Source organism: Polypterus senegalus, chromosome 17, assembly GCF_016835505.1.
Source record: "Polypterus senegalus isolate Bchr_013 chromosome 17, ASM1683550v1, whole genome shotgun sequence".
Lineage (NCBI taxonomy): Eukaryota > Metazoa > Chordata > Cladistia > Polypteriformes > Polypteridae > Polypterus > Polypterus senegalus.
In genome coordinates, this window is record NC_053170.1 from 22,044,168 (window position 1) to 22,057,557 (window position 13,390).

The following is a 13,390-nucleotide window of genomic DNA, read 5'->3' on the forward strand; positions in this document are numbered from 1 at the left end:
AGATTATTTAGTATAAGTGTACAATGCATTGGGTTCTGCTGTTATTTTGCCAGGGTTGTGGCTCTGTGTTGGTATATTTAGCATAGCCATTTTTCTGCATTGCCTTCCCCACTGCTGAACAAGGTCCATTTGTGGGCACGGTCGTTTGGAAACCTTTAATTCACTTGAAGAGGGTAGTCGATATTTTAAAACATCTTTTGGAAATTTGTTTCCCATTTTATTATGTTTGAATACAGCACTGTTCTTTATTCTTGTAATGCGATCTTACTTTGTCACTAAATTCTAATCCGTGCTTTTGAACGTGGGGGTACAGTTATCACCGCTGTCTCTCTGATGACTCTGGTCATTGTTTCTGGGTTATCGCATCAATTGCCTCTCATGTCACAAGGGGCATACAGGTCAGTTTCATTGGAGATGTAACTTTGATGATGGGGGTGCACTGTGATGGTCTGGAACCTTGTTCTTAGTTGTTACCGGTCTTGAGATCAAGTACAAGGTCATGTGTACAATAAAAATCTTACTGCATATCTTCCACAGACTAATAACTTTAATGCAATAACAAAAGTAAAAGACAATGTCATCTCACACTGAATCTGACACTTGCACATATTGTACACACACATACAGTATATTGTGTTAAGCAAAGCTTGTTAGCAGCTTACATTTTTGCCCATTTCATCATTCTGTTAGGTTGCTTGCCATCCACATAAGGATGGCTCACTTATCCACACTATCTGGAGATCATGACTGTGCCTGGTGTACTCATTTTTCAACTTTGCATGCCTGTTCATATTGCAGCCAACTCAGCACTGATGTTATTCCCAGGATGACGCAATAAAGTCTACCTAGTGCTCAGTACAAGTAGCTGTTGATTAACCTTGCACCTCAGCCAAAACCTTTCTGAATCTCATGGTAGGAGTGGCAGTAGCCCTGCCATTGACTACAATTGATTCAAAGGTCCCTTCGCCATCTGTACAGTTTATTGAAATCTTCATTTTTTCATTAAAAGTTCGACTTCAACCAGTCCTATCTGGGCAGCACTGCTAGTACCAACAGAAACGACACATTTCACTTTGTGATTTGTAATCATTTGCAAACCTTTCAAAAAAACGTTTTCACTTTGCCATGGGTTATTTAGAGTGGACTGATGCGCAAAAATGGTATACTTATCCATTAAAATTAAATATACAAAACAAAAAGATTGTTCACAAAGGGCTCTGAATACTCTGTAAATCTGCTATATGCTGGATGGCAAAGATCTTTAAAAACACCGTTTGCCTTTCTATTTGCGACCGTGATATTCGAAGTCCACTCTTCCCATCCTCCGTCAAATTTGCGGTGAGCGGTTTTTTTTTCCCGGTTAGGACGAAATTCAACGTGCACTTGTTAAAGTATGAAAGGGAAAGAAACAGCGAGGCGTCACGGACATAAACAACTGCGTTACAGTAGACGCGAAGAAGTCAAACATTAGAAAAACCTCCGACTCCAACATCAACGCCACACAAACAATATCCACAATAATCTGCGACTCGCTTTTCCTTACATAAAATGGCGGAATACCGACAACCTTTGCGGCCAAATTTACAGAAAGTGGCCGACTATAACGTTCGTATGGTTTCATTGAAACGTAACAGGTGATATGACGGTGTTTTTAGTTCAGTTGTCCAGCGCCACCACTTCATTATTTTAATAATGTCTTTAGAGGAGAATCATTTAGCTGTGTTTCGCGCTTTTAAAAATACGCAATCATTTAAGCAGAACATATGTTGTTGGTGTAAAACACTTTCCTATTATTATTATCATTATTATTTTTTCCTCCAAGGATGGTAGAGTGTTCAGCTTTACTGATTGATTAGAAGAAACGCAAAGCATAACTCTAAAAGGATTTACATACTTTCGCCCTGCACCGTAAGCACTGTTCGTCTCCTTTTTCAACTCCGGGTAGGCTTATGGCTGTTCAGCCACTCCATATAAACAAGCAAGGGCAGGTTGACTTTTCGAGCTGAATTCAGTTGGCAGGAGGTACTTGGGCATGGCAAGGCTGCTAAGTTCAAACTTGAGACGCGTCTTGGTCGCGCAGATCAGGATGGCATCCGACTCCAGCCAGGTAAATGAGCCGCAGTTTGTACCTCTGTCTGGACACCCTCGTGAATTTTGATTGTTAGCCAGTCGCTTTAAAAGACGACGACGGCGGCGCCGGTGGTGTTGACAACTGATTAGCAGGGCCGCCTTTGGGAAGCAGCAAAGGAAAATATGCCTCTATAATGTTTATGATTATTATTTATAAATTGTTAAGTGCGTAACATTTACATATACCAGAGCTGTCTGTTAACACAAGTCGGTAATAATAATGTAACAATTCTGCGCTTAGAGGTAGACATGTTCCGTCACTACAAACAGGTAGAAGTTGTCGCAGTGAATCGTCTGATTTCTCCACCCGATTCCAATGGCCGTGCCTCATGTTCTGTCATTTTATTTCAAAATACTAATACTAAAGGGTGAGCCTTTCTGAAGTGACAGACCATCCAAGTCAGCAAGTGCCACTGTATTAGCAGCATCGTTTGCGTACCTTTTTTTTTTTTTTTTTAAATAAATAAGCACCTCAGAGGTAAAACATTCGCCATTTGCAGGTAACGTCTTAACAGGCAGGGGAGCCAACACCTAATTATATCCTTGCCCCGCTTATTCTTGTCGGGGATTGGCACTAGGAGACTACCGCAAGGTAAGCGGGGGTGTCCGCCCCACAGCAGGGCGCATTTCGCCTCTCATTTAACATGTCCGATACAGTTGGTCGTGAAGTTCTGTAACTGGTGCACTACGACACACTGAGGGCCACACCAAGCCACAGAAGCAGTAGTCCAGTCTCTAAAGTTCTGCAGGAAATGTTCAACAGCCCAAGCTGTTTGAGTTGACCTAGACTGGACTGCCTTCAGTTGTTTCTTGTACTTTTTGTATTCATCTTTTCTGTGTCCTGCTGAAAGTTGCCTAATTAACTCTACATTATGTCAGTCTAGCCAGGGAGGGCTTGGAAAGTACATCTTGGCCATGAAGAAATCTGCATATATCTGTCTCTTTTTACAGCAAGAAGTTTTCAAAATTAGTAAAAATCAATTGTTTTCTGGGATGGACTCCAGCATCACACAACCGTGCAGGGCCATCTTAAAGTGTGGGCACAATGGGCACTGGGTAGGGGTCCCAGGAGCACGGGGCCCTATGATGTTTCCAATGCTAATGTATATTTTTGTTTTGCTATCAAAACGGGGGCCCCAGCGCATTAATTTTCCCCGGGGGCCTGTGATGCCGTTAAGATGGCCCTGCAACCCTGTTCTTGATATATGGGTTTAGAAAATGGTGGATAGATGTCAAACTGGGTAGATCTTTCCATCTGAGAGAGTAGAGTAGTGTATAGTGTAGCACCTTAGCCATTAGGAGGCCACGCTACACGGTGGTCCACTCTTTTAAATGGAGCATTTTCAGCTGCTGTTCCTGATAAAATGTTTACTGTTGGCCACTTCTGCTCTCCATATGTATACCTTCTTCAGCTTTCACACTACATTGACATTACAGGATCTTGCAATTATTCTTGACTGATTTCTTACTGTCACTGAATAACAGGTACTATATTTAAGTTTTGTTCTCTGTGACTATTTTTACGTCAGAGCTCTGATGCGCAGAAAATAGTTTTTGAGCAGAGCCCGGTGTTACGTTGAAATTGTGATGTACAAAAACTGAGCCTTGACCGTGCCACAAATAAGCAGCAGTGGCTGCTACATTCAAGTGTGTTCATGGCAATCTAGCGAGAAGTCAAGGAAAATGACACCTTTTATTGGCTAACTAAAAGTGATTACGAGGCAACTGCAACTCGGGCCCCTTCTTCAGGCAAGTTAGCCAATAAAAGGTGGCATTGTGCTTGACTCTGTCACTACGTTCATAATGGCTGACACGGTACGACACCCTAGTAGTACCGGACATAGCAATCCAGAAATTGGCCAAATGTCTTTTTCACTCTGCTTTTTAAAATTCAGCTTGGCGAACTGGGAAAGGGCGCAGGAAAAGGAGGAGGAGGTGGAGGATCAATCCGTGAAGCTGGAGGGGCTTTCGGGAAGAGAGAGGCTGGTGAAGAGGAGAGATATTTCAAGTAAGTCGTCTTCCTTCAGGGTTTGGCCCATCTGTTTTTTTTTTTGCTTCAGGGTTTGGCCCGTCTGGTTTTTTTAATCTATTTTGTTTTCATTGTGGCAGTCATGATGTTTAAGTAATTGGTGTTTTTTTAAAGATTTTTTTTTTTAAATGATCAATCAGAATTCTCCACTTAATGGCTTCAGTCTTGGCTTGTCTTGGAATGCTGAGGGCAGGGCGACTCTCTCTTCTTTTTGCCAGTATTCTGATGTAATGAGCATTAATGGGCTCAGCATATTTATATATTGAAATCTAAAGTTCACCTTCTTTGTGTTGCTTTTGTTTGTTTTATGTATTCTCTCCGGAAGTAAGCTCAGCAGGAACAGACATTTCTCCAAATGGCTTCAGGAAAATTACACATTGCACCAGTGCTCGCATGATCTTACCCAGTCTAAGATGAAGAGCAGTCCTGTGGTACACAGAGCTGCTTCACCACTCGCTCTTTAATGCCAAAGTGGTTAAGATAGTTTTGTAAGTGATCACCCATGTGCCAGTTCATTGACGCTTAGTCCAGCACCTCAATTGTAGACGGCCCACCATGCCAAGAGTGGTCTGTTTTAAGAGTTCTCACTTTAGCTAAGAGTGTTGAGCTGGCTGGGCTTATTTCTGCTAAGCCGAGTCTTTGCCCAATGCCATCTCTGTACTGTTGAGACAAATTGTGCAGGAACACATTTACAACATGGTTTAAATAGAGACAAGAGTTTTATGGCCAGATCTCCGGATTGTTTGCATCTCTTGGACTGACACAGACAACCTGACTACAGATCCACATTGTATTGGAAAAACTCATCGGAAACTTCAAAAGACTTTGTTGGACAGTTATCGTATCCAAAGATCTCGACTATACATTGGTCTCCTCTCTTGCTAAATGAATCTTAGCATGAAGAGGTCTATTAACTTTTTTACATTTAAAATGTCTCACTTAAAGGTTTTCCATTGTTGTTTCTTGTCCTAGTGTGTATATAAACACAGGGACCTCCAGTTTCTGTATTACATCTTTGCCTGAAGGGGCCTGAGTTGCCTCGAAAGCTTGCATATTGTAATCTTTTTAGTTAGCCAATAAAAGGGGTCATTTTGCTTGGCTTCTCACTACATCCATAATGGCTGACATGGCACAACACCTTAGTACTACTGGAAATTTGACAAGTAACTCGCAGGTGAGTTTACTTTGATCAGGACCTCTCCTCTAAGTGTCTGAGAAAGCCCTTCCATTTCCTTTGCTACTTTGCATTACAGTCAAACCTTACTTTATTGACATGCTAACCTACATTTCTATTTTTGTTTTGTTGGAGGTCTACTGGTATGTAGTCCGTACATAGTACAACATAATATGTTTTTTCTTTTAGAGATGGATAGCATTTAACCTGATTTAGTTGACTGTGGTACTTTTGGTAAGCAGTTGACATAACCCGATGTGTTTTGTATCCCTTTCAAAATGACCCCAAAAAGCTGTTCTGGACCCAAAATTTAGTTTTTAATGTGCAAGAGGTATTAAGGTAACAGAGGAGCTACCAAGGTAAATCAAAAAGTAAAGGCAATTTGAAAATTATGCAACAACTATTAGAAACTAACGCAATACATTACATTTGCAAAGGCTTATGGGTACTTAGAACACGTGCAGCACAGCACCGTGCCGTTAGTCTAGTTGAAGCCAGTATCAAATGAACATGGATGATCTGCTGCGGGATTGCACCATTGTTGAACGATGTGCTGTAAACCAGGGGTGCCCACACTTTTTTGGCTTGTGAGCTACTTTTAAAATGACCAGGTCGAAATGATCTACCTACATTAAAAATGATATATATTAAATATACGGAGTATACTTTATGCATAACTGACTAACCTTTATGGCACAACAACAATTCAATACATTTATGGTCACTACAGTATTTGGATTTAATAATCGTCATGTGGGGAAAGGCTGACTCGCATAAATAAGTCGAGCCGAATAATGCAGTCAAGGAGCTTTTGAATTCAGCCGAGTGAAAAATGACGGCTGTCCGATTAACTGCGATTTTAGTTCCCTCTCCTTTCTCTTTCTCAGATCGCTTTCGGAAGGACGTCAGTTTCGTAGTTTTTATGAACAGTTCGAAAGTGCCTTTCCACATTTTCCTTCTTTGGAATAGCAAGGACAGATCAGACAAACGCACTTTGATTGTGAGAGAAACAAATCCTCTTCCAATTCCACATCCAGCCCATAACCTCCCCAAAAATTTTTTTTTAAATCCCTTCTTTAGTCGATATAAATTGGAAAGCTAACTACCGTAGATCACAGCCGGAGTTTTACAGTAGCTCACGCGTTTGATCGTGAGTGCAGGATGACCAGTGTGTTAGAAGAGAAGAGATCTCAGACTGGCCGTCCTGTATGTCAATCAAGTGGCAAACACCATAAGGAGGATATATGATAGACTAACGTTTTTTAAAAAAAAAAAAAAAAATAAATACATTTTTTTGAATGCAACGCGATCTGCCTGCGCTACCTTTGTGATCTACCGGTCGATCGCGATCAACGCATTGGGCACCCCTGCTGTAGAGAGATTTCTTTGGCCAGAGGGAGTGAAAACTGGTGAAATTAACCAAAGGATGTTTGCTTGTGCAGATCAGTAAGCCGTCTGGGTGCCCATCTTGTGTAACCATTACGGTACCCCAAGTCATCATGCTGTATGGCACGTGCAGATCCAAAGCTGTGCAGCAATAGCAGACAATGAAATCTGTCGGTCTTTTCTGATGAAGGCCTTCACCATGTCGATGTGGCCTTGTGCGGATGGTTGAGTAGCTTGTGCTTTGTCGGTTTGTCTTGTTCTTCCCACTTTAAACCTGTCTACCCATTCATAAACGTTTCAATGGCTCCTGCTGTGATAAATTTGGTACTTTTAACTAACATCCTTCAGTGGATTTCAGCAGATTTCACTTCCTCTGCCCAAAGAAATCTGACTACATCTCGTTGTTCAGCAATGGCACAATCCCACAGAAGAGCATCCATGTCCACTTGACCTTGGTTTCAACTATACTAATGGCAGAGTGCTGTGTGAATTCCAGTTACCCATAAGCCATCATGAGCGTGTTGTATTGCTTCAGCTTCTATGTGTTGCTGTTCCCATATAATTTTCAAATTGCCTTTAATTTTTGATGTACCCTCGTTTTATTAAGTAACAGACTCTTTGTTTATTCATCCTCTTCAGACAGAAAGAGCGGGAGCAGTTGCAGTCGCTGAGGAAGCACCATGAAGAAGAAATTGACCATCACAAAAAGGAGATTGAACGCTTACAAAAGGAAATCGATCGTCACAAGAACAAGATCAAAAAGCTCAAAGATGATGACTAAAGGTTGCAGTGGGCGGGAGGCCAAATCTCATAACTGCATAAATTAGTTGTGACTGTATGCTTGTCTTCATTTCCTCACTCATATTGTACATGCATAACTAAAAATAAATCTGGATATGCCTCATTTTCCATGGAATGTTGTCTGGGTTTTATTTCAAGGTACTGTGTATACTTCCACAACTTTTAAAGCCTGAATGAAATGACAGTTCTTGTACTTGGATTTGTTTCTCTGCTTTTTCAAGCTTGACGTCTTTTTTTTTTTTTATAAATCTCTTATAAACTATGTCCGACTGTGTGTACATGTAAAACTATCAATAATAAAGTTCCGTAAAAAATGCAAAGGCAGCAAATGTTGCTACAAAATATTCTGCTGTGTCTATTTTAAAAGTAAAGCCTGCATTTATTCTGCTTGCTTTACAAAATCTCATGTGTTGTGCACTGAATCTCTAAGACGAACCACAATGTTTCACTTAGTGTAATTAAATGTAAAACAATATGAGGGAAATGTGTGCACCCTGGTTACCTTTTCACTGTTTTCGTTTTTTCCTGATGCCTTATGGTCCACTCCATCAGATGCCATAGCTGTCCATGCTGCAAGTGTGTTTGTTTTTTGGGGTGCTGCCTGGGTGTCAGTCGAAAATGATAAGAGGGCAGGTTTGGGGCCTACCAATAGACGGATGGTGGTTCTGGGACAAATGACCAATTAATACCGATGTTGTGATTGTTATTTACGTGCATTTAGATGACAAACTCCTTAACATTTTCTAGAAGCAAATTTTGAGGATTTTGCAATTGCAGTTTTATAGAAGACTGTACACTCACTCTTTATAACACCCTCTTCCATATCGACTTGCACAAAATTGACCACCTTCAAAGGCACCCTACTCTTTTCTTTTGTGCCTTAATCTTTGCCATCTGGACACTTGTCCTCCCACCAGTAGAGTTCTCATTTCTCCCGACTCCACACTCGGTCTATCTGCAGCTACAAATCTTTTTTTATTTTTATTTTCTGGTCCCCTTTATCTCATTCTGCTCCTCTTGTTGAATGTCGCCCTCCTTTTTAAGCTGGACCTGGGAATGCTTACGGTTACCTTTCATAGGTAAGGCAGAACAATTGTTTTGGTTATATTTGGCCATTTAGAAAATCCCATTTTATAATCTTAGCACTCAAGGTTATCTTACGATAAAATTAAACAGCATTAGTAAAATTAAAACAAGAGAATGACAAATCAAAAAGCAATAATTAGCAAACAAAGGTAACGGGCAGTAACAGTGCAAAATTCACAATTGGTATGCCAGTTTGAAAAGATACGTTTTGAGGGCAGTTTTAAAATGTCTTCTTGAATCGAGCTGACGAATATGAGAGGGAAGAGAATTCCCGAGTTGAGGAGCACAATGAGAGACGCTCGAGCTACCAGAGCACTGAGTCTGACGTGTGGTGCAGAAAGTCGAGCTGCAGATGAGGATCTGAGTGAGTGAGAGGAGTGTCAGTCTGGAGGAGATCAGTGAGGTAGGAGGGAGATTTAAATGTTCAGTGTGGTATTTTGTATCGTATTCAGTAGTGAACAGGGAGCCAGTGAAGCTGAGAGAGAGTAGCTGTAATATGTTCAGTGGATTTAGAACAGCAGGTTATTATCCTGGCAGCAGAATTTTGAAGAAGTTGTAAGCGATGGATACGTTTTTGTGGGATGTCAGATAGAATAGCATTACAGTAATCTATACGTGATGTGACTCGGGCATTAACCAATACTTCAGTACTGTGTTGTGTAAGAACAGGACGAAATCTAGAAATGTATTGGAGATGGAAGAAGGCAGTCTGAGAAATGTTACTTATATGGGAGAAATTATTTAATAATTGCCATTATTAGTGTATAAATGGATATAAATAACTGCATTTAAACGATTCGCCAAGATCTGTTGTAAATAAATGATACTGTTTAAAACGTTATTGTTTTTTCATCAGAAAACCTGGTTTCCACGTCTACCTGTATTAGTGTAAATGGCACTTTTGCCACTTGCAATATGGCGGACGTGCTGACGTATCGTGTCGACTGGGCAACACAGTGAATGTGCCGTCTACGTATATATGTCTGTGATCCTAACAAGGCTGCACTTCGTGACTCCAATTCCCATGTAGCCCTGCAGGTGTGAAACCTGAGATGCCTTGAGAAGATTACTGCCACCTTTTGTGTGGAGGACGGAGCTGCGCCTAGCCTTCCACTGGCCTGTCCATTATACGCCTCTGTCTGGGCAAGAAGCCATTCCCTCATCCAGCCAGCCTAGAGCTCCCTCTAATGGGCCCTGGTGTTCCTGCATCAAAAAGCAGGTCTTGACCCCTGAAACATCAGATGCAAAGGGCAACTGTCAGCCTGCTCGTTCTGTAAAAAGTAAGGAATGAACCCATCCTAGCATTTGGTTGCTGTTGTCCTCGTGTCTGTAGTCTGTACAGAGAAAGTGTTTGTCTCCTTTGCCATTTCTGCTTTTATTTGTGGATATCCCTGCCCGATATTCCTCCAAGCCACCCATTAGACCCTTGAGTAATGTGCTGGTTTGTGCCTACGCTGTCTGTGTGTCTCTCCTTCTGTTCACCCATGTGCTCTTTGCAATACATAAACTCAAAAAGACAACCCTTGGTAACCCAAGCCTTTATGTTTACGCTCAGTAAATTGTTGTACTTTATATAAGTAGATGTAGGTGGGCTGAAACTGGAATTTCTCCACCGTTAACCTGTCAAAAAAACAGCTTTGAAAAAAAAAAAGAAAGTTACATTTTATGGCATAAGTATATTTCATGTTCAGAATATCATTTGAAGAATATTTTGAGCTCAAAGTGGCAGTCTTTCTCGTTCTCAACAACCCAAAATGAAATACTGTATTTGCTAGTAAGTGAGGATTTGCTTTCACTCTGTATTTTTTCCACCTCTTCTTCTTCTTCCTTCATAATAGCCAGGATATTATATAATTAGAAGGTTAGAAAGATGCCTTTGTATCATCCAGAAGAGAGAAGGTTACAGCTGAAATGGCATTCACAGATATATTCCACTTTGGGTTTAACCATCCATTGTCTTGACCAGGTAACCGGTAAGTAAACAGTAGAAGAAGACACGGCCTTCATGGTGTGTGTCCTACAATTTTCTTGGGAATACAAAGGCAAAAAACCTCTTCTTCTATCGGCTGCTCCCGTTAGGGGTTGCCACAGCGGATCATCTTCTTCCCCACATGGGGCCGGTTACGTCAAACGCTATTGCCGATATGTATGGACTGTATAAACTTGTGCGTGAATTTAATAAAAATAATGTTAACATACACCGGATTTTCCCATTACAGTATTCAGGTACATTTTTGCAAGATAACACACTGACTTTATCAAAATATAACTGGAGAATATAACGACAGATCCGCTCGAATGGGACACGCGGACCTCAAAAGCGGTGCCCCCATTGGCCTGGGGAGGTCACCCCACTTTCCACCCCCAAACGCCGCTTTTGCCGTACACTGTCATTTGGGTGAGAACACGAGGAGAGAGTTCTGAAAAATGGAGTGAGAGCACACTAGCGGGCATCTGTTTGTCATTCCACCATGACACACTTTGTGGGGACCGCTTTTTGTGTATAATAGTTATAATAATTATATGTGTGGTTTATCATTTTTCATATCTAAATAATTTATTTTAAAACTTTATTACTTTTTTCTCATATAAATATACTACAGGGTTCGACCTCTGCTCACTTCACTCGCCAACCCCCCTGGCCTACGCTACACACCAGCCACTTCACAACTCTGCCCTCGTGTTGTGAAGAGGGGGGCTGAACTCACCCCAAGGAGATGCAGTCACTTCTCCGAAACCCCCTCTTAAACGGTGATACAATGGGAAACAAGTGTTTTTTTTTATTTTTTTACCTCCTCTTTACTCGATCAACTGCTGCCATCTGTCGTGTGATCTGCATCTCGCTCAGCACTTTGAACATTTAAAAGCCTGTACAGCAGCTGTGCTACTCTTTGTCTTTTATTTCTGGCCCTGGGCCTGGTTACATATCTTGGCATAAAGTCTCGTCCCTTGGGACGTATGTTCTTCATATTTTTTAGTTTATAATTTGAAAACGGAATAAGAATCTGAAAATCTAACAACATCACATTAAAGTTTGATAAATTTTGAAAAGAATGATACCATCCATCCATCCATTTTCTAACCCGCTGAATCCGAATAGGGTCACGGGGGTCTGCTGGAGCCAATCCCAGCCAACACAGGGCACAAGGCAGGAACCAATCCTGGGCAGGGTGCCAACCCACCGCAGAGAATGATACTAAACATATAAATGTAGGTTTTAAAATAAGCCCGATTTAAAGTGTGACAAAATATGTAACATAAAAACATCACATAAAATTGTTGCACTTGCTTAAATATATATATATATATAATATGTTGCAACATATGCATAGTTCTGTGGTGGTTTGGTTGGCGCCCCACCTGAGGTTTGTTTCCTGCCTTGAGCCCTGTGTTGGCTGGGATTGGCTCCAACAGACCCCCGTGGACCCTGTAGTTAGGATATAGTGGGTTGGATAATGGATAGGATGGATAGGTATAGTTTCAAACCTTTATCTCTCCAAAGCGAAATACAATAGCACAATTTCATTTGCCACATTTGGAGTCAGCACCCTCAAGTCTATGCAGAATACCTCCACGTTTTAATGAAAACGATGACATTTTTTTTTACAGACCACTGTATTCAGCCCACATAGACCGTTTGCTTCTGGTATCCTGGAATTCGAAGACATGAAGCGTGTCAGCATGCATAAGGTTCTGCACTCAAGCTCTCTTTTGTGTATATCTTGTCTCTAGCACCCCATTCTTGATGTGATGCTGGTCAAAGCTAATCGAGTTTCAGTCCCTTAATGATTGGGGTGGAAAGGTTATGGAGTTGAAAGAGAGAGCTTGGCTGGCGCTTCAGCGTAGCGCCTTGCTCCATTGCTGAAGCCTCTGGCAGTATTGCTGCCTTAACGTCGACGCATGCAGAGTGTCCTAATTTACGGTTTCTGATTGCTGGATAGCTTAACAAAGACAGTAGATAGGCATGCAATTCTGACATTCATTGTTGCATTAACAGGGGTGGCATGGTGGCGCAGCAGTGCTGACGCCCCTCGGTAGGAGACTGGACTCATCCGGATGCTTTGGTTTCCACCCAATACCATAGACAAGTAGGCTAAACTGACTCGAGAGTGTGTGTTCACCGTAAGACAGACAGTGCAGCAGCCCAGGTGGTGTTCCTGCCTCCAGCTGCAGCTGCCCTGCGACTCAACCCTTTATAAACATGTTAGGAAAATTGATGGATGTTCCATTACGTTCTTAAACCAGCTTAAGTACAATTTATAGAGTTAGAGTGTAATAACAAAACGAGGTAGAATGTAGGCAAAATTAAATAAAAACTAAATGCCCACTTGAGAACAATTTAGTGTTAGAGCGTAATAACGAAACGGGATAGAATGTAATTACAATTAATAAGTAAATGTTTATACAGTATGCACGTACATACACATTTCCCATACTTACTTAATTGCGTGTGCACACCGAAAAAATAAAATAAGCACGTAACGCCTATAGAATTCATGCGTTATTTTACCACTCGTAATTTGTTATGTATGAAAATAATATCGATTTTAAATAAACAACCATGAAAAAAAATCAAACGCTATAAAATTATTTAAATAATTTCAACAAAACAAGCTAAAACTGAAATGAGTTAAAAAAAAATTGACCCCGACGTGATTTGAACACGCAGCCTTCTGATCTGGAGTCAGACGCGCTACCGTTGCGCCACGAGGTCCTTCGATAAAGCTTTTCTTTTAGGTAGTAAAGGAATAACTCGTCTGTTTTTTTTTAGTTTTTTTCTTTCT

The 13,390-nt window shown here is 41.1% G+C and overlaps 1 protein-coding gene and 1 non-coding gene across 2 annotated transcripts; one reads left to right on the forward strand and one right to left on the reverse strand.

Annotated features, from left to right (window-relative positions):
• Window positions 1–1,971: 1,971 nt before the first annotated feature.
• atp5if1b (ATP synthase inhibitory factor subunit 1b) lies at window positions 1,972–7,635 on the forward strand. The gene is made up of 3 exons (XM_039740036.1): window positions 1,972–2,107; window positions 4,026–4,138; window positions 7,359–7,635. Exons 1-3 carry the CDS (start codon window positions 2,033–2,035, stop codon window positions 7,498–7,500), a joined length of 330 nt encoding a protein of 109 aa, XP_039595970.1. The 5' UTR covers window positions 1,972–2,032; the 3' UTR covers window positions 7,501–7,635.
• A 5,613-nt stretch (window positions 7,636–13,248) lies between these two features.
• trnaw-cca lies at window positions 13,249–13,320 on the reverse strand. Its single transcript has one exon. It is a non-coding gene; the product is annotated as a tRNA-Trp (tRNA).
• Between the last annotated feature and the right edge of the window lie 70 nt (window positions 13,321–13,390).

Bases quoted from the DNA above. Each gene is read 5' to 3' on its own strand.
- atp5if1b (XM_039740036.1), top strand. From the start codon at position 2,033: ATGGCAAGGCTGCTAAGTTCAAACTTGAGACGCGTCTTGGTCGCGCAG. The intron at 2,108-4,025 runs GTAAATGAGCCG...TTTAAAATTCAG, and splicing joins TGGCATCCGACTCCAGCCAG to CTTGGCGAACTGGGAAAGGG. The intron at 4,139-7,358 runs GTAAGTCGTCTT...CATCCTCTTCAG, and splicing joins GAAGAGGAGAGATATTTCAA to ACAGAAAGAGCGGGAGCAGT.